The 19,316-nt window shown below is 55.8% G+C and overlaps 2 protein-coding genes and 1 non-coding gene across 6 annotated transcripts; all 3 read right to left on the bottom strand.

Moving 5' to 3' along the window:
- Positions 1–1,308: 1,308 nt before the first annotated feature.
- On the bottom strand, positions 1,309–15,890 carry PTPN6 (protein tyrosine phosphatase non-receptor type 6). Of its 2 annotated transcripts, none has more exons than XM_069489286.1 (16): positions 15,725–15,890; positions 10,902–11,024; positions 10,441–10,635; positions 7,746–7,935; positions 7,470–7,586; positions 7,255–7,368; positions 6,999–7,095; positions 6,577–6,656; positions 6,240–6,389; positions 5,028–5,159; positions 4,741–4,895; positions 2,570–2,637; positions 2,320–2,471; positions 2,133–2,224; positions 1,653–1,793; positions 1,309–1,467 (listed from the first exon to the last, which is right to left on the bottom strand). In XM_069489286.1, exons 1-15 carry the CDS (start codon positions 15,736–15,738, stop codon positions 1,679–1,681), a joined length of 1,794 nt encoding a protein of 597 aa, XP_069345387.1. In that variant the 5' UTR covers positions 15,739–15,890; the 3' UTR covers positions 1,309–1,467; positions 1,653–1,678. The 2 variants fall into 2 exon arrangements, with proteins under 2 accessions (XP_069345387.1, XP_069345388.1); XM_069489287.1 differs by lacking the exon at positions 15,725–15,890 and adding an exon at positions 11,109–11,271.
- A 549-nt stretch (positions 15,891–16,439) lies between these two features.
- On the bottom strand, positions 16,440–18,482 carry C16H12orf57 (chromosome 16 C12orf57 homolog). 3 transcript variants are annotated; one of them, XM_069490225.1, is made up of 3 exons: positions 18,126–18,482; positions 17,666–17,842; positions 16,440–16,671 (listed from the first exon to the last, which is right to left on the bottom strand). In XM_069490225.1, exons 1-3 carry the CDS (start codon positions 18,175–18,177, stop codon positions 16,520–16,522), a joined length of 381 nt encoding a protein of 126 aa, XP_069346326.1. In that variant the 5' UTR covers positions 18,178–18,482; the 3' UTR covers positions 16,440–16,519. The 3 variants fall into 3 exon arrangements, with proteins under 3 accessions (XP_069346326.1, XP_069346327.1, XP_069346328.1); XM_069490226.1 differs by having other exon boundaries at positions 17,753–17,842; XM_069490227.1 differs by lacking the exon at positions 18,126–18,482 and adding an exon at positions 18,034–18,119.
- Positions 18,457–18,518, bottom strand: LOC138397747 (U7 small nuclear RNA). The gene has a single exon (XR_011235861.1). It is a non-coding gene; the product is annotated as a U7 small nuclear RNA (small nuclear RNA).
- Between the last annotated feature and the right edge of the window lie 798 nt (positions 18,519–19,316).

Below are 19,316 nucleotides of genomic sequence, written 5' to 3'. Positions count from 1 at the left end.
GTGCCCCCAGAGTGCCACCAAGAGACCCCAGCTGGCCCTGACCCTTCCCAGGCACTGCGGCTCTCCTTCGACCCTCGGACTGGCCGCAGCAGCGCTTAGGGAGCTGTGCCACCCGCCTCTCAGCACAGCGCTCCAGTGGAGTCCAGGTCCCAACCCAAGGGCAGTTAGCCCGGGAGCCGTTAGAGGGGTGGGACCTGCTGTCCTTTTGTGCAGCTCAGGCAGGTGTAGAAAGGGCGTTGCTAGGAAGGGCCCCATGGCCAGGCCTGCAGGTGAGGGCCCCACCCACCCCCTGGAGGGCCACAGCTCCGGGAAGCTATTATGTTGCTCAATCCCAGAGCTGCTCTCTCCCTTCTCTTTGTTTGCGTCCTTCTTAATACCTGTCTGTAATTATTTCATGTTTGTGGATCTATCTCCCTGACCAGTCTCCTAAGTTCCGTGAGGACAGGGACTGTGCAATGCTGTTGACGCTGCAGTTTACTGAATAACGCAAGTCGAGCCTTTGTGCTCTGGGACCCAGCCTTGCTCCTTAGCCCTTGCAGGAGTGGGAGCCAGGCCTTCCTGAGGTAGGACTCGCTGGCTCACCTCCTCAGGAAACCAGCCTTTTAAATACAGAAGGACCCCCACCCCTGGGCCCAGGGGAGGGTAGAGGGGACTAAACAGTAAAACAATCTTCAGGTCAGCCAGCCATTCAGGAGGGTAAGGACAGCAGGGCGCTGGCAGGGAGAGTAGCACTCCTGTGTCCCCATCTCCCAGGTGGGGGAGGCAAGGAGGCTGGCCTTAGGTCTGTGCTTCCCGGCCCTTATTACTCTGGAGTCGGCATCAGGGGAGTGTGGCTGGGTCTCCCTCAGGGTGGCCCCAACTGTACCACCAGGGTAAGGAGAGTGGGGGCTGGGGCCCGGAGGCCCAGGTTAAAATCCCAGCTTCACTGCTCTATAGTCCTGTAACCTTAAGCAATTTACTTAATTTCTCTGTGCTTCCACTGAAAAGTGAGAATAACAAAGGTACCTGGGTTGAATTAACATCTGGAGTCTCTTGAACAGTGCCTGGGCACATGGCAAGCACGTCATGAATTATTGTTGCCATTGTTATTGTTGTTCACTAGCTCCATGATCTTAACAACCACCCAGTTATGATCATCCTCCATTCGAAAGAAAAGAGACAGAGGAAGCTTGCCCAGATCGCACTCCTGTGTGTGAAGCAGAGTCCAGAACCGTGAAGACTGAGCTTTCACTAGGCCGCTCCTACTGCTACCCACCCTGCTCCCCCAGCCCACCCGCAAGACACTCAGAGTCAGAGTTAGAAGCAACACACAGTGATCCCAGGGGCTTTATTTACAAGAGTAGAAGGGCCTTGCTGGGCTATATACAGGATGGGGGGGCATGGCCATTTAAATTACAGTAGAATGGGGGCTCCCAGGTTCACGCTGCAGTGTGTCCACTGGAAGCCTCTGCAGGATCAGGGCTGAGGCTGCAAAGAGAAGGGAGTGACGGAGTGAGATGGTGGCTGGAACCTGGAGGGGGGACAAGAATCAGGTCTGGGAGCAGCTAGGAAGGACAGGGTGAAGCTGCAGCCACCCCATTCATCCAGGGGAAAGCACCGGAGCCAGGGCACACGGGGACAGGCCCAGGGAGACCTCGCAGAAGGGGTCGTACCATGGCCGCTCAGGACAGCGCCCAGCTCACTTCCTCTTGAGGGAACCCTTGCCCTTCTCCTTGTCCGCTGACCGCTGCTTCTTCACCTTCTCCTCCTTCTTGCCCTTACTCTGCAGGTTCTCGTACACATCCTCCTTGTGTCTGTGGGTGGGCAAGTGCAGGCAGTTGGTGCAGGTCAGCAGACAGTGCAGGGTGACCCAGCACCAGCAAGCCCGCTGGGCCACCCAACTCACCGGTCACTGTCCCTACACTAGACACAAAGCTCCTTGAGGGCAGAGGCTACATCCCATATATTAGTACACTGCTGGGACCTGGCACAAGCCCACAAGTAGTGGGCACTTGGGAAATACTTGTGAACAGAGGTAATGAGAACCAAGCTTGAACTTGAACCCAACTACAACACGTCCTCCCCAGAAAGGGAGGATCGGGTCAGGCAGGAGAGGGGTAGATACGGGGAGGTAGCAGGCAGGGACCACTCACCTGGAGGAGGTGCGGGAGGCCTTGGCATGGGCATTCTTCATGGCCGGGGGGTAGGTGATGTTCCCATACTCTGACTCCTGGCCCTTCTGTGACTGTGGGCAGAGAGGCAATGGGAGAACAGTGGTCCCAGCAGGCCCAGGTGACACCCACTCCCGCTGCAGCCCACCAGGCCCTGCTCTGCACGCACCTGCATGACCTCCAGCTTCTTCTTGGTGGTTTCGATGAACTGGGCAATGGCCACGTAGATGAACTTGTACTGCGCCTCTGTCTGCACCATGCCCGAGCGCTGCGCCCGCACCATCTGGATGGTCTTCTGGATGTCAATGTCACAGTCCAGCCCTGGGCAAGGGTGGCAGTCAGACCTGAGGCCCAGGCAGGAGCAGATACCGAGGGGCTGCTCACTGCCCGCCCCCAAGGCCCCCCCAGGTAACCCTCACCTTTGGTGGATATATTCTCCATGAGCATGTCGATGACAATGATAGTGCCTGTGCGGCCAATGCCCGCGCTGGGGAGAGAAGGGGGCGCTGTCAGAGGCTCAGTCAACCCCTCTCCAGGAAGTGCTCCAGCCCTGAGAGCCTGAGCCCCCAGCCACATGAGGGAGCACCCAGAATCACTGGGCGAGCAAGGGCAGGAGTGCGCCCAGCTCTGCACCGGTGCTCCGCATGTCAGCCAGCCGAGGGATCTGGCCTAGCTCTGAAGTGCTGACCTCGGCCCGACAGCCGCCTCCAGGTTTCCCTTCCTCCCAGCCCAGAGCTACCCTCCTCCACTTCCTGACTCCTCCCTCCTGGCAGGTGGCTGCCCCCTATCCCGGAAGATCTGGGACCCCCAAATCCCACAGCTGTCCGGCCGGCTCCGGCTCCGCAGGCACTCTGCACCCTCCCCGTCCCTCCCTGCAAGAGTTGCATTTGGAGCTTCTTTCTATGGGGCCTCATTTCCCTTTTTCTCCAAAGCCTGGCCGGGGAAGGGCAGCGCTGAGGCAACGGGAAGCAGGGGCTTGGAGGAGTAGCGTGGTGAGAAGTCTCTCTTCTTCTCTACCTTCTGCCACCACCCTCTGCCAGACAGACCCCACAGAGACTCCAGTCCCACCCTCCACTGGGCCCGTCAGGCCGATGCCCTGAGTCGCGCTGTCTAATTTCAAACCCAGATTGTCAAAAATAACCCCCCCATCACCCACTTCCTTCCTGTAACTTCTAAATAAAGGCCACGGGGCTTTCAAGAAGTGTGTGAATGTGTGTGTGGTGGGGGCAGGGGGCAGCAGGAGGGTAGTTCTTGGGGGAGCAGAGGGCAGGGCAGGGTCCCCAAGACAGCATGTAGGGGCAGCTCCAGATTCAGCCCACCCAGCCCTGCCCCAGGACAAATAATTGCTGGAGGGAAGAAGGAGGAAGTCTGAGGCCCTCACAGGCCAGGTCACATGGAGAGAGTGGGAAGGGAAGAGGGCAAGGCTGCCGGGAGTTACCAAACCATCAACAGCTCCCATCTTTGGAGGGCTTAGAGGATTCCAGACACAGTGATAGGGTCTCATTTAACCCTCACAACCACCCTATGAGATCCTGACATTACAGATGAGGAATCTGAGGGTCAGAGAAGTTAAGTAACTTTTTTCTTTTCTTTTTTTTTTTTTTTTAAGAGATGGGGTCTTGTTCTGTTGCCCAGGCTGGAGCACAGTGGCAACATCATAGCTCACTGCAGCTTCAACTCCTGGGCGCAAGCGATCCTCCTGCCTCAGCCTCTGAAGTAGCTGGGACTACAGGCGTGAACCACCATGCCCAGCTAATTATTTTTGTCTTTTTAGAGATGAGGTCTCTCCATAATGCCCAGGCTGGTCTCGAACACCTGGCCTCAAGTGATCCACCGCCTCAGCCTCCCAAAGTACTGAGATTACAGGGGTGAGCCACCGCACCTGGCCTAGAAGTTAGGTTAACTGCCCAAGGTCACAGAGCTGGTAAGTGGAGGCACTGGAATTTAAACAGATGGCCTCATCTGGGAGCCTGCATCTGCTGCCTCCTGTCCTGGCCAGGCCGGCTGGGGTGCTCATTTGTGGGACCCCGGCTGCTCCTCGCTGCTGCCCCACCCTCCACTCCACAGGAACAGGATCTCCTGGTCATGAACAAGAGGGTCTGGAGAGGAGCTGGCAGTGCACGTGGCCCTCCCAAAGACAGTGCTGTCCCTAAACAACCCTGGGGGCCAAGCTGCGGGGCATGGCTGGGGGAGGGGGGAGGGAGGGAGGAGCAAGGAAGAAGACTAAGCCCCCCAGGGCTACAGGTGGGGAAAGAGGAGGGCTGGGGAGCCGCACAGAGTGCAGGTGAAGGTCCTGGGGGCAGCCAGGACCAGGTGTCTGTGTTTCCTCGCCTGTGTTTATAAGGCTGGACTAGATTCAGGGAAGCCACAGAGGAAGGCACTCTAGGCAGAGGGCCAACAGGAGGGCTGCTTCCAGCCAAGCTCCACCCAGGGGTCTGGAGCCACGAGGGGGCCCAGAAGAGGCTAGGGTGGGGTAGGGGGCGGCATTAATGGAGCTAATGCATAAGCTGCTTACAGCAGCACAGGCACTGGCTGTAGTTACCTCTCAGCTGTTAATTATCGTTACTACCAATGTCGTGATTATTCTCACCTGCAATGCACGATGATGGGCCCTGCATGAGGCAGATTTTCCTGCCGCTGGTTGATCTGGTCCAGGAAGCTGAGGACACCCCCAGGATCGCCAGGGACCCCGTGGTCGGGCCAGCTCAGATACTGGTAGTGCCAGATCTCCCGAACCAGGTCCCCCTGGGCCAAGGACACAAGGTCAGTGTCCCCTGCTCCCACACAACACCCATCCTGCCTCGTCCCACCCAACCAGACAAGAGCACAGGTCCAAGGAGGGGATCGAGGAGTGGGGCAGGGGGTGGGGACACTCACATTGTCCAGCGGGGAGACCTGCAAGGTGCGGAGTTTGTACTCAGACGTGTCGTGCTCCCCACAGTTGGTCACAGAGTAGGGCCCATAAACACGCTGAGTGCCCACCTCCGGCCAGTATGGGACACATTTGTTCTGAAAAGGGAGAGCAGAGGTGGGGAATGAGGCACAGACACAGGTCTGGGGTCCCTGATGCCGCCTGCACACTTGTGGGATGAATAGATGCACTGGCTGAGGGCTGGGAGACCTGGGATCTGGTCTCGATCAGCCAACAACATGTGATGAGACCAGCCACTGGCAATTCATTCCATAAACACTGCTTGGCACACACTGAACCTGCAGCTGTGCAAACCAGGCTGCGGTGACAAACACAAATCAGACCCAGGCCCAGTCTAGGCCTCTGCACCTCTGGGAGCTCACAGAGGGACAGGTGAGCAGGAGCATGGTTGAGGAAGAGGTTAATGCTCCCTCTAGGTTACAGAGGAAATCAGAGATGGCTTCGCAGAGGAGGTAGCATTTGAGCTGGGTCTTCAACAGTGAGGAGTCTGCCAGGCAGAGATAGTGTGGAGAGAGAAAGTCATTTCCTAGCAAAAAATGAGCTTATGCAAAGAGAGTCAGGGGAACCCGAAAGGGCCTGGCCCACTGCAGGCAGTGAGTGTCACAGGGAAGCACGGGGGCTGGCGGGAAGACACCCGGCCTTGAATGCCAGGTCTTAGGTGTGATTTTATCCCAAAGGCAACTGGAAGCCACTGCAGGGTTTCCGGAGAGGGAGCAGTGTGACACAGTTTGCGCTTCAGACGGGATCGCTGTGATGACAGTGCAGAGGGTGCCATAGAGGGGGAGCTTCCTGGGGGAGGGGCAGGCTCCAGAGACATTTATGAGCGGGGAGGACAGGAGGGGGCCGCGGTAGGGGCAGGTGGGGAAGGGGCAGGGGAAACATTTGCTTTGGGACAGACACATTAAGGAAGAAGCAGTTTAAAACCTGGGTCCTGAGCTCAGGAGAGCCCAGGTGGGAAACAGAGATCTGGGAGTCACAGCGTGTAGAGACTGTCTGTAGGCCTCAGTTTCCCATTTTCCCAGCAAAGGCCAGGTCCTTGCCCTCTGAGACTCCTTTCTGCCCTGGCACCTGCAGTTTCTTGGGCTTAACAGTGGTTAACAGCAAGTACTGGGGAGGGGTGGGGGGCCAGGATGTGGCGGCGCAGGGCTGTGTCCTACCCGGCCTTTCTCCACCTCTCGGGTGGTCATGACAATGACACGGGTGTTCTCCTGCCACACCATCTGCCAGAAGTCGTTGACTGTGGCCTCCAGACAGCCCTGGCTGGCGATGTAGGTCTTAGCGTTCTCATCGGGGCCTAGCAGCTGGTTCTGAAGGCAAACACACAGAAATGCACCCAGGACGGTGAGACCCTTGGCCTGGGACGGGCCCTGCACTACTGCCACCCACCCAAGACCCCTCTTTGGCTTTGCCCAGGGATCTCTGGATCTGGGGTCCCCCGTGAGACAGGGAATCCCAGGGCCCAGCATCTCCTCCCACGGGACCCACAGCACCAACCTTCACATAGTTGGCATTGATGTAGTCGGACCCAGGGATGTTACTGTCACGTCCCTGCAGGATCACCCGGCTGTGGTCAACTGGAAGTGGGCAGAGAGGACACAAGATGGCCTGGGTCAGCCAGGCCCTCCCCACCTCTGGGGTGGACCCTTCCTGAGTGGACAGGCCATTCTGGCCTCAAAAGCCACGAGGCTCACAGAGGACTGTGGGCGGCAGGGGAGGGGGATCTGTATGGAGTGGGGGACAGGGGTTTCACAAGGAGGCCAGAGGGGCAGGGGCAGCCTGCCTGTCAGTGGTGCGGAGGCTCCACCGGGAGGGTAGGGGCTTTTGGAGGAGAGTGGAGAGGCAGGCTGGGGCGGGGGCAGTCTCCTGGGTGGATGCTGCCTGGGGAGGGGCAGAATGGGAGTTGCCTGGGTGCTCACAGGGGAGAATGTTCTTGTAACGGTTCTTGCCCTTGTTCTCTGGCCGCTGTCCCTCCAGCCGCTGGTGCAAGTTCTTCACCTCCTGCTTCTGCAGACTCTGGGACGCAAGAGGGGAAATGAGCACCGGCCCCTGGAGAGGGCATCCGTGGGGGGAGCTAGCGTGGGGCAGGTGGGCAAAGAGGGGAAGGGAGGGCCTGGGGCACCACGCAGCTGCCACTGCCTCAGCGGTCCCAGCCTAGCAGTTCCCACTGTGTACCTCAAACTCCTCCCAGAAGCCAGCCTTGGCTGTGTCCTCGGACTCCTTCTTCTTGTTCAGTTCCAAGACCCGGTTCTCAATGTCAGCCGCATTCACCCGCGTGGCATAGTATGGCTGGGGTGGGGGAGGGCCAGAAGTCAGTGACTTAGAGGTCTAGAAGCTCACATCTGGGGTTCGGTGGGGGAGGAGGGAGGCAGCCGGGCCCACCCCCTCACCTGCCGCAGGTAGACAAAGGCACCTGAGGCCTCCTCAATCCCCGTCTTCTTGAAATGCTCCACCAGGTCCGTGAGGCTGTCAAAGGTCTCCGAACCGCCCACTGTGTAGCGTCCACCCTGAGGGATGCCAAGTAAGGCCAGCCCGCGGGGCCTGAGCCTCCCTCCCCACACCCCTGGCCTTGAACCCAAGTCCAGGCTGACCCTCCCCACCGCCCACGCTGTGGGCACAGTCAGGAGCCCCAGATAAGTGCTTCCCACACCGCCCGGCTGCCTTACCTCACACATGACCTTGATGTGGGTGACCCTGAGCGGGGAGCCTGGGCCAGCCTTGGGCTGGTCGCTGAGCACGGACAGCACAAAATCTCCTGGCTGGCTGAGACTTTCACGCACAAGAAACGTCCAGGGCTCACCCTTGGCCTGCAGCAGTGTCTCTGCCTGCCCCCCAGACATGTGGCCATGGTACCACCTAGAGAAGGCAGCATCAGGACAGTGAGACCCAGGCCATGGGGGAAGGCTCTGGGCAGAGACACTCACAGAGGAGGAGGGAAATTGAGTAGTTACTATGTGTCAGGCACGGTGCTAGATGCTTTCAGATCCACCACCACGTTTGGTTCCATTACTGTCTCACAAAAATGCTTGAGAGGCAAGTTTTATCCCCATTTTACAGATGAGGAAACTGAGGCTGAGCAGTTGCACAATGGCCCAGGGCTCTTGACTGGTACGAGGCAAGCCTTAGGAGTTCTAACCAGGCTTTAAACCCAGAGCCCACCTCTGGAAGGCAGAAGGGCAGGCAATATCCAGAACATAGGAAAGAGGGCTGGGCTGGGGAGAGGCCAGAGACTAAGAGATGCGGAGGCCAAACCGCAGAGAGTGATGGGAAACGGGGAGGGACGGAAGTCACAGGGAACACTGGGGAGAACTCCCCCAGGGAGGCAGGGAAGACAGACAACCCCACTGGGGAAAGAGTGGTTCGGGGGGCTCCAGGGTACCCTGGATGATGTCACTGAGGGGGAGGCCGGGGTTCAAAGAGGCTCAAAGGGGCTGTTGGGGCAGAAAGCAGAACTAAGACCTTTCCCCGAAGCACACCCCCTTCCCAGGAGGAAACTGTAGCCCCACAATGCCCAGCCCCACAGGAAACCACGTGATGGAAAAAACACAAAACTCCTTCTGGGGAGAGAGTGAGAAGTGAGGTTGTGAGGTTTCCTCAGCCCAGGGACCAGGGGAAGGGGGGCATTTTCCAACCGCAGGGATGGGGGAAGGAGGGAGGGGGCCAGTCTGTCCTGACCATCTCACCCCTGCCCTGAGGAGGCTCCAGCTGCGAGACCTCTAGAGCCCCCTTCCCACCATGAGCCCCTGGGCTGCTCCGCCCCACCACGCTAGGGCCCTTAGGCAGGGGAGGGGGCTGAGCCCCTTCCCTCAGGCCCCAGGATGAGGAAGTCGCCATGCAAATGTCAAGCTGGCCACAAGAAGAAAGCCAGCAAGCCATCGAGGGGACAAATGCAAATTCCCACAGAAGAGGAGGGGCCGTGGCCAAAGGCAGGAACACCACAGGCATTTGGAGACAGAGCTTCCCACACACCTCAGGGTCAGGGGTGAGACAGGCTTCTCAGTGTGGGTCACTCAAAACGTCCTCCAGGGTGGCTGTCCTGGTCTTTATCCCCTTCCCAGCGCTGCCCTCCTTCCCTGCTGGCTTCTCCCAGACTCTTAGTCCAGGGAGCCACTCGAGGCCTCCTCCCCTCTTCCAACCCATACTCCTGCAGCAGGGCTGGTCTTGGCTTGGGGCAAGGTGACAGAGAGGACATGAGGCCTTAAAAGGGGTCTCAGTGTCAAAACCCTGGTGGGCGTTTCAGGTGGGGAGGGGACAGGCCAGAGGGAGCAGACATCTAGACAGTGCTGAAGGGCGACCATGAGCAGAGCCAGCCATCCCGAAGAGGAAGGCCTCAACGGAAGCAGACGGATAGCTTCGTGTTGACTGGAAAGGGGTCTCCACGGTGGGCCACAGGGCTTCTACCTCAGCTTTATCCAGTTCTGAGTTCTAATCAGTGACTTGAACAAAACCATGGGTGCCAGTTTGGAAGCCTGAATCTCAGATAGATGAAAGCAGACGGAACCAAGTTTCAGAACCATTTCAACAATCGATCCACAGATACGGCACGGGGCCAGTTGTCTTGGCCTCAGGAGTCCACGTGAAAAAAGCCTTAGGATTATCCCGCTGCCCTTGACTTTAATAGGACCTGTCACTGGGCTGTAGCTGCTGAAGTGAGCCACTGTGCAGGGAGGAGCATTCCGATCCCCCCACGCAGGCTTTGGGGAGACCACATGGGGAGCAGCCGGCCCAGTTCTGGGACCACATCTTGGCAGCGAAGTGAGAGGAGGGAACTGCCTTGTAGTACCCAGTGCTCAGGCCGGTCCTAGGCCGGTTGCACATGTGACCACACTGCACCCCATTTTCAATTATCTGTGCTCGGGCCAAGGAACCAGCCAAGCTCTATCCAGCCCCAGAGGACCGACCCATCCTCACTGGGCTGCGGAGATAAAGCGTCAGGAGTCCTGGTAAGCGTTAGTCCCTGTGATCCCTTCAACATCAATGCCTCCTGGGTCAACCCACATGGGAGGGGCAGGGGGGAACTGTAGGAAGCCAGGTTCGGTTCCATAGAAGGAAGCGCTTTCTAACAACAGAGCTGACCTATGAAATGCCAGCAGGAGTAGTGGCCTCCCTGTCACCAGCAGGACCAGGATTGCCAGCAGACAGGGACCCTAGAGTAAGGCACAGATTCCTCAGGGGCCGGGCAGAGAGGGTGGTGGGTTATCCTCTGAGCCCCCAGGCCGCAGTGTGACATGGAGGAGAGACACAGAGGCCTGTCGGGGAACGGGGATGGGGAAGGGACTGGGCGCGGGCAGTGCCGTGGTGCCAGTGCCACGGGAGCCAGCCCGCCTCTGTGGGAGTGGGCTGGGCTGCGAAGCCCCTCACCTCTCATTGGTGGGGTCGGAGCAGTTCAGCGGGTACTTGAGGTGGATGATGGTGCCATCGCGGTCCTGCAGGACACCCTGCTGCTGCGTGTAGTACTCCACCAGCTCCGTCAGCGTCGCGAACTTCTCCCCTCCATACAGGTCGTAGAAATCCCCAGAGTTCTGGATCCGAATATGGGTCACCTGATCCCCCACCCTGCAGGATACCAGGCGGTGAGGCCAGGCCTTGCTGCGGTAGAGGAAGGTCGGGTGGGAACAGACTGAGGGTCCCGAGTGTGGGGCACGCACAGGATGGGGCCCACACGGCGGGGCGGGGGGCGGGGGGGACAAGCTGGGGCTGGGGGCAAGGATACAGACAAGGCCAGGGACTGGGGAGTCAGCCCTTCCATGGGAGAACCGGGAATGAGCGGTCCAGGGTCTGGACCCACACGACAGAGCTGCTAGAACACTGGAGGGACCTACCTGACAGACAGGGAGAAGTCGCCCTGGTTCTTGCGACTGGGCCGAGCCAGGAAGCTCCCATGGACGCCCCGGCCCTTGAGCAGAGTCTCTGCGTCCACCCCACTGAGGTCTCGGTGAAACCACCTGGAAGGCCCGGGCATGGCAGTGAGGGAGGTCCCGTGGGCCCAGGCACCCTTGCCTCCTGCTACCGGGATCCCAGGCCCTTACCTCACCATCTTGGGGCTCCCGGAGAGGAAGGGGGTGCAGAGAATGAGGTGGCACAGCCGAGTCTGGGCAGGGAGGACGCTGGGGCTAAGCCTCAGACCCAGCTCTCGGTGCCAGGCCGCCTTGCCACCCCCGGCGGTCCTGGTTCTGGGGCTGCCACTCCACTGGCCTGGGGCAGCCGGCAGGGCGGGGACAGGAAGGGGCGCGGCCGACCCCTTGGGGGAACTCACTTGTACTTCTCGTTTTAGAGCAGAGCAAGGGAAGAGAAGCAGAGCTATGTGGCAGGGTGGCAGTGGGGGTGGGGATGGGGCCCGCTTCCCACACGTCTGTGATCAAAGGTTCAGGAGCATGGCCTGCATGTGTGTGACAACACATGAAATAAGGACACATGTGTACCTTGTCCTCCCCATGACGCCAGGATCATGCGTCATGCACGTGAACACACATGGTCCCAGGCCATCTCTTCCACCTCCATCAGCTGCTTCTGCACAGCCTTCCCTGGCTAATACAGTGCTAATAGCAATGACAAGAGGTGACAGCTACCATTCAGTAGAGTCTTACCGTGTGCCAGGCACTGCGCTATAACATCCTTTACAAGCCTTATCTGACTTATTCCTCACCACAGCCCTATTATTATTCTCTTTAGCCCCATTTTACAGACAAGAAACTTGAGGCCCAGGGAATTGCCGAGGTCATGCAGTTAGTAAGCGGCAATGCCAGGATTCAAACCCAGACCATCTGGATCTAAAGCTAATGATTTTAACTACTATATGTCAACCCTCAAGGCTTAAAGAACAGCGCTTGGGAGACTCCTTGTCCAAAGGGGCTGCTGTGGGAGAGGGAGACTCCCTAATAGCCAAGACCTTGCAGACGATTACAAGAGGGAAGGGTGCCCTCCCCTTAACAACATACCCATCTGAAGAGATGCCACTGTGGCAGAGGGATGAACCAAATGACCCCTGTATAGCCCTGTCAAATTTGGGCCCTTTCTACTTCTTGTCTCTAGGCCTCTGCCCTGTCCCAGGGCTCTGACCAGGGGGCTTGTCTCCTGGGGGATGGAGGACGAGGGGCCAAGTCCTTGCCCCTTTAGAGGGGCTAAACACAAAAAGCGTATGATGCTCCCTGTCTGTAATTCCAAATACAAACACCAGCACCACCAACCCAAAACAAGGAAAGAAGCCAACAGAGGACACAGGGCAACTCATACTGGTGGCTTCCCCTAGGGAGGAAAATTGAGTGGCTGGAGGACGGGGGTAAGAGGGACACTTGCTTCTCCTATATACCTTTTGAATGTTGTATCACAGGCATGAATTACCTTTAGAAAAATAAAGATATTGACCAAGAGATGGAAATTTCTGGGAAACTTCTTGGGTCCTGGGAATGCTTTGTGTCTTGATCTGGGTGCTATTTACATGTGTGTGTATAAATGTGACGTCAATCAGGCTACATGCTTAATATTTACACACATTTATACCTCAATAAAAAATATAAAAAAATAATATATATTTATATATTATTTATATTTTTATATATATTATTTATATTTATATAATATTTATATATTATATATAATAAAAAAAATAAAAAAATAAACAACAAAGTTCTAAAGCCCAAGAAAAGTCCAATTTTCCCATAACAACTACTTTATCATTTTAAGAAACATCAAACATCAACTTCCACTCCCAAAAAGGATTTTCCTCTCTTTTGGGGGGGATTGTTTCCCCTCTTACTGGTGCCCTGGGGAATTTGCTTGGTCTGTTACTGCGTGGTCCAACTTTGACTACCCCTCTAGTTTGGACACTGCCCTAAAAGACCTGGAACGCCCATGAACTCCCTCCCATACCAAGGGGCAGAAAGTGCATATGCAGAGTTGGCTCCGCCACAGAGAGATCCACTAGGCTCGTGTTCAGAGCCTCGCACCACACCAGGCACCAAGTGTCCAGTGAGCAAACTCATCAGTACACATGCACACGCATGGTCAAAGACAGCCTGCTTGTCATATACAGATGAGTGTGTACAGACAAGTATACCACTTATGCACACACAGTCCCATGACAGGCACCCCATCACCCATGTCTACCTACACACACACCTGGTGTGGTGCTAATCTCCACCTGTGGACACACGATCCTGACCACACACAAAATTTCAGGTCCATGCTCGCCACCAAACGCCTGCTGCACCCTGGCCCCAAGATACCTTCCTTATAGGGCTTAAACCCACTTGGTGGGAAGAAACTAGGCACCCAGAAACTCAAGAACCATGAGAGAGGCAGGAATTCCTCTGAAGGGTGTCAAGCCAAGAGACAGAATTCAGACAAGATGTATAGTCTCTTCTATCTTTTGGCAGGAAAATAAAAAAACACTCCCCTTACTTTGGCACAGCGCTCTGGAGTTCACACAGCACCTGCATGTACACAAGCTCATTTGAGCTCAGACAGGCCTGTGATGCAGGAATTATTTTTCCTATTTTTTTCTTTTTGAGATAGGGTCTTACTCTGTCACCCCAGCTGGAGTACAGTGGCATCATAATAGCTCACTGCAACCTCAAACTCTGGGGCTCAAGCAGCGATTTTCCTGCCTCAGCCTCCCCTCAGCATGCTACCATGACTCGCTAATTTTTCTATATTTTGTAGAGTCGGGGTCTTGCTCTTGCTCAGGCTGGTCTCAAACTCCTGAGCTCAAGTGATCCTCCCACCTCGGCCTCCCAGAGTGCTAGGATTACAGGCGTGAGCCACCTCGACTAACCTATTTTCCCCATTTTTTAAAGAGAGGAAACAGGCTCAGGGAGGCTGAGAGTTATAAAAGTAAGTGCCTGATAATTCAGAAGAGAAGAATATTCCCTTGGGAAGCAGGGAGAATAAAGGTAGAGATCAAGATCAACAGTGACGCCGGAAGATAGGCAGTCTGGGAGAGTGAAGATGGTGAAATAACCTCTAGAAAGTTATTAAACTTCTCTGAGCCTCAGTATCCCCACCTGACAAATGGGCTTAACAATATTTCCAAATACTGATGTGAAAAGCCAATAAGTGGTAGGGTTTCAGTGCCACCAGCTTTTACATTATATTATAAATCCTCATGCCAACTCTATTTGGTAGATATTATTCACCCAATTTAGAAACTCAAACTAAAACTCAGAGATGTTAAACAACTTGCCCAAGGTCATAAGCTAGTGAGTGGGAAGGACAAACCAAGGCTGTCTGACACCAGAGCCTGATGCCCTTTCCACCACACCCACTGCTCTGCTGCAGAAGGCCTTGGCGGGGCGGATGGGGGCCCGGCCCAGCCCAGGATGGAAGACGGAGGGAGCATGTGCTCCCCCAGAGCAGCATGTGCTCCCCCAGAGCAGCAGGTGCCGAGGCACAGAGGTGGTGTGCGCAGTCCACGTGGGCAGCGCCTGGGTGTGAGCAGAGCCATGTGGCTGAAGCGAAGTTGTTCTGAGAGGCTGGGACCCAGCTGCAAAGGGTCATGCAAGGCCCGGCTGAGGGACCAAGGAAGAGTCTGCGCTGGGGGAGGCCTTGCCAAGCCACCTGGCAGGAAAATGACCATAGCGGGAGTGTGGAAGGGATCAGGGACCAGAAGACCACGCAGAGCCCTGTCAGTGGGGCTGACTGTGATGAGGTGTGTACGGGGGCAGGGGCAGATGTGACAGAGTGAGAAGCAAGAATCAGCAGGATTGGGGTGGGGTGGAGGGACTCGCTCACAAACTCACCAACACTCTGACAATCTTTCACTTACGGCATCCCAACTCCAACGAGGTCTGACCTGCCCCGGCCCTGCCTCTGCTCCACTGGTGTCCTCTGCTGCAGGCGCCCCTCCTTTTTGTGTTTGTTCCTACATCAGGGCTTTGTGCTCACCATTTCCTCTGCCCAGGGGTGCTGACTCTTGATCACATCACAGGGCTGGCCCCTCCTCCTCATCCAGGTCTCAGCTCAAATGTCACCTCCTCAGGAAGCCCTCCCCGACCCCTCCAGCTAGTAATGGCACTGGCATCCCCGGGCCCTTGCTAGCATATGAAGCGGTTCCATTTTCTGCATAACATTTTTCAGAATCTAAAATGATCCTAGATATCAGGGTTATGTGTTAAGTCTGTCGCCTCCCACTGGAATGTAAGCTCGGTGGGAGCAGGCACCACGTCTGTCTTGTTCATTCCAGTATCACCAGCATCATTAACAGTACCTGGCATGTAACAGATGCTCAACACTGTGAAGGGAAACGAAAAGAAAATGGAACCAAGGCAGGTGCTGGCAAGTACAGGGAAGTTGGCTTGGAGTGGGAGCGCTTTCTCAGGTTTGCTTGCAGACTGTTATGTTTGAGGTGATACAAGCTACCCACAGGTACAGGCCCTAAGAAGGAGGCAGAAGTAGGGGACCAGAGGCTGGAAGTAGAAATGCAATGGTGAGAACAGATACACACTTGTCAGGGGAAAAGTGTTGCGGAAAGAAGGTGCAAAGGGGCATGAATGAGCCTGGGGGTCTTCACATCTTGGGGGAAGGAGAAAGTACACAGGGAGAGGAAGCAGACCCAGGGCAGGGGACAGCAGCAGATTGCAGTCATGGCCATGCCCCTCCCTCCCAAACTAACAGGAGGCTGTGGGACCCAGTTGGTGCAGTGACTTACCCACGGGACAGCATCTCCCTGGAGGGATGGGGGTAGTCACGGGCAGAAGACCACAGTGGGCGGGGCTGAGCCAGTGGCACAGCTGTGCACAGTGGCCCAGGCCAGGTGAGGAAAAAAACGCTCAGAATTCAGCCACTTCCTCCTCAATCCAGCCCGCCAGGCCAATGGCACTGCAGGGACAAGCCCCTGGACTAATGGTCTTCAGGGAAGGACAGGTGGGGCGGGGCTGGCCTGAGACCGCCCACAGCAGCCAGCTTCCCCCGGCAGCCCCAATCAGTAGTCCAGTAGGCCTGCCTGCCAGTCCAGAGCCGCCGTCCCTAGGGAGGGGAGGAGCCACCTGGAGCTCCACCTGGAGCCCAAGCTGACAGAGCAGCAGGAGGGCAGGTAGGGGCAAAGACCAGGAAGTAACCCTGGCCAAGGGAACACCAACCAATGGGGGACCGCTCAGTCAGCGGAAACCAAGGGGCCTAAGGAAAAGCCCCAGGAGCCGAATCCCTCAGAGAAGGAGGTCCACCTGTGCAGGCCCACCCAGCCAGGGTGTTGAGGGGCCAGTCCAGCTTCTCAGCCTGCCCTGAGGGCAGGGCAGGAGCCTTAGGCCCTCACCGGAGCAGGGCTGGGCTCAGCCGCGAGTTTAGGGAAGAATCTGGCCAGGGGCAGAGGGAATCTGGGAACGAGAGGCAAGGGTTGTCAGGACCACAAAAGACGACACCAAGGCTAAGCCACAGGCACATTTATTATCTTCTGGAACGCCAAGGTCTTCCCTTCCCTGGCAATAGCACAGGGGAAGGCCAACTCTCAGGAGGCAGCCACGCTGCCACCAGAAGCAGGCCCATGGGGTGGCAGTGTCATGGGCGGTAGGAACAGTGCCTTCAGCTTCCCTGACAGGCTGGCAATCTCAGGATCCTGGGCTTCATAGGACTTGACCAAGCGGGCAAATTTAAGGACACCTGCAACAGAGAATGGAGAGTCGACTACTGTGCCAAACGACAGAGGAAGGCGTGGTGGTTTGAGCATGAGCTGCTCCTCCTCTGGCCAGGACACATGCAGGCCTCTGTCCTGTGTGGTCTGGATCACTTCCTGGTCTACACTGGGCACAACTAGTTGGGATGCAGTGAATGAAAAAGTCCCAAAGCAGTGTGCGAGATGAGCTGAAACACGCTGGAGGGGCTGCAGGAGTATGCTCTCATGCAGTTATCTCACTGAAAGCTAGCAGAACAGCGTTCAGGTCCAGCTCTGCCATAACCCTGGGCACTTACTTTACTTTTAGAGTCTGTTCCCTCATCACAAAATGGAATAATAGTGTGGTTAATATTAATACTACAGGTTGAGCCGCCCTGATCGGAAAATCCGAAATGCTCCAAAATCTGAAATTATTTGAGCACTACATGACACCACACATGGAAGATTCCACATCTGACCTCATGGGACAGGCCACAGTCAAAACTTTGTTTCATGAGGAGGCATGGGCAATGTATACAACCTGATCTTTTGTACCCCCATAATGAGCTGAAAAACAAACAAAAAATAAAAAAAAAAAACTTTGTTTCATGCACAAAATTATTAAGACTATTGTATAAAATTACCTTCAGGCTATGTGTGTAAAGTGTATATGAAATATAAATGAATTTCATGTTTAGACTTGGGCCCCATCTGGAAGATATCTCATTATGTATATGCAAATATTGCAAAATCCGAACAAGTCCAAAATCTGAAACATTTCCGGCCTCAAGCATTTCGGACAAGGGATATGGAACCTGTACAGAAACTACAAAATGCACTCAGGACTTCGCAGGCACAAGGGTAGACCCTGGGCTCGGAGTGCCAAAACTGTTAGATTGTGGCTGCCGCCGTGTGGTGAGAAAGGAGACGACCGCTTAGGGGGCCCACCGATCCAGTGCTCTCTCCCTGACCCACCCCACCGCCATCCCGCGTGAGACCCACCTTCCCCGTCGCAGCTGAAGCCATAGGCTTTGATAACCTCCTGCTGGATCTGCGTTGCCACAGGCAGCACGAACTGCAGCATCTTGCCCATGTCGTTGCACGCGTTGTCCCGAGCCTCGTCCATGCGCACAGCGTTCTCCGGCGCCGAGAACGCCTGGATCACCTCCGCCAGGACTACTGCGCGCCAGAAGCATCCCAGGGAGGCGTCCCGGGGTAGGCGTTGGAACACGGGCGGTGGGGTCCAGCAGAGCGCAGGGAAGAGGGCGGGGAATTAGTGGACTGGGGCCCTAAGTAACCCGATAAACACCCCCCCCCCCGAGTTCCTCGCTCTAGGCAGAAAAGGACCCCACGCAGAAAAGGGACGGTACCTCGCGTCCCCCACCCCGTTTCCCAGAGGATGTAGCCACGTCTGTCGCTCGGTATCTTCCACCCGCATCCTCCCCGGCAGGATGATTCTCACCCTTCGCCTGTTCAGCGCTCAGGGCCGCAGGCTGGGCCGTGGCGGACGTCATATGGCGACAGAAGCTGCACGTGCAGCAGAATGAACGAAAAAAAAAAAGGCTCAGAGAAAAGAGAGCCACCACCTATATAGCCCTTCCCAACGCCAATGGGGACGGAGGGGAAGCAGTATCAGTCGTAGCCGGAAGCCTCGAAACGTAGTTCACAACTCAGAACGATACCTCATCCACACAACCCATACAGATTAAAAAAAAAAAAAAAATCAATGCTAAACAACTAAATAGTTGCAACTCACAACAGGCGACTCTATTGTTAGAAACAACTCGCGTGGTGGGGGTTTTCCGGTAAAGACCGGAAAACCTGCTAGACAAATTCTAAAAGAGCTGTAACACTGCAGGAAGTTCGCCTGGAGAGAACCTGGGATATGCATGAACTCCACTGTTGGTGAGGGTGAGCTCAGAGTGGCGTTTTTCTTGTTCCTACCAGTGTATAAGTAACAAGGCACACCGTAACTTTCACTAGGAAAAACAGTATCCTAAAGAACTTACTTAAATCATTCGTTTCTAGTTTGTGAAAGCCTGATACCGGCCTATGCAAATGAGCTCGATGCTGATTGGCCTAGAGAGCAGCCAGTCACAGTCCTTTCGTTGTTAAGAACCAAGGCCAGGATTCGCCTCAATAAATGCTCAGAGCACTTTCGCGCTTGCCCAAAATGGACTTGTTCAATGGTAGGCGATGGAGCATAATGCCCTATTTTCCTTCTCTTCCCATCCAGGCATTTGAAATTGTCACCCACTCCCTTTTCAAACTGTTGCGTAAAGCCTGCCAATTAGTAATCGCAACGACCTATTGAAACTTCGCTCAGCCCACTCCCGCTTCATAACCGGTTCCCAAACTATTCTACGCAAAGGATTCAGGACTCTGCAGCCCTTGTTCCAGAGGACTCTGGTGGCTCCTAGCAGTGGGACCAGTGACAGGAACGCCTCCAAGGTCTGAGTAGTTCTCTGGACCTGACCATGTCAGAGGTGGGCCAGTTCCAGATCTCCAGTTAACTTCTGGAGAGGGCGGCAGGAAGGAACTGGTACCTATACCAGCAGAGCTCTGGGCTCTTCCTGAGATCCCCTTGCCAACTCTTCAGGGCCCCTACATTGTTCCTTAAGGTCCTGTCCTTTTCAGCTTCCCCACCAGTCTC

This window comes from Eulemur rufifrons, chromosome 16 (genome assembly GCF_041146395.1).
Source record: "Eulemur rufifrons isolate Redbay chromosome 16, OSU_ERuf_1, whole genome shotgun sequence".
Taxonomy (NCBI): Eukaryota; Metazoa; Chordata; class Mammalia; order Primates; family Lemuridae; genus Eulemur; species Eulemur rufifrons.
This window is presented reverse-complemented; position numbering and strand designations above follow the sequence as displayed.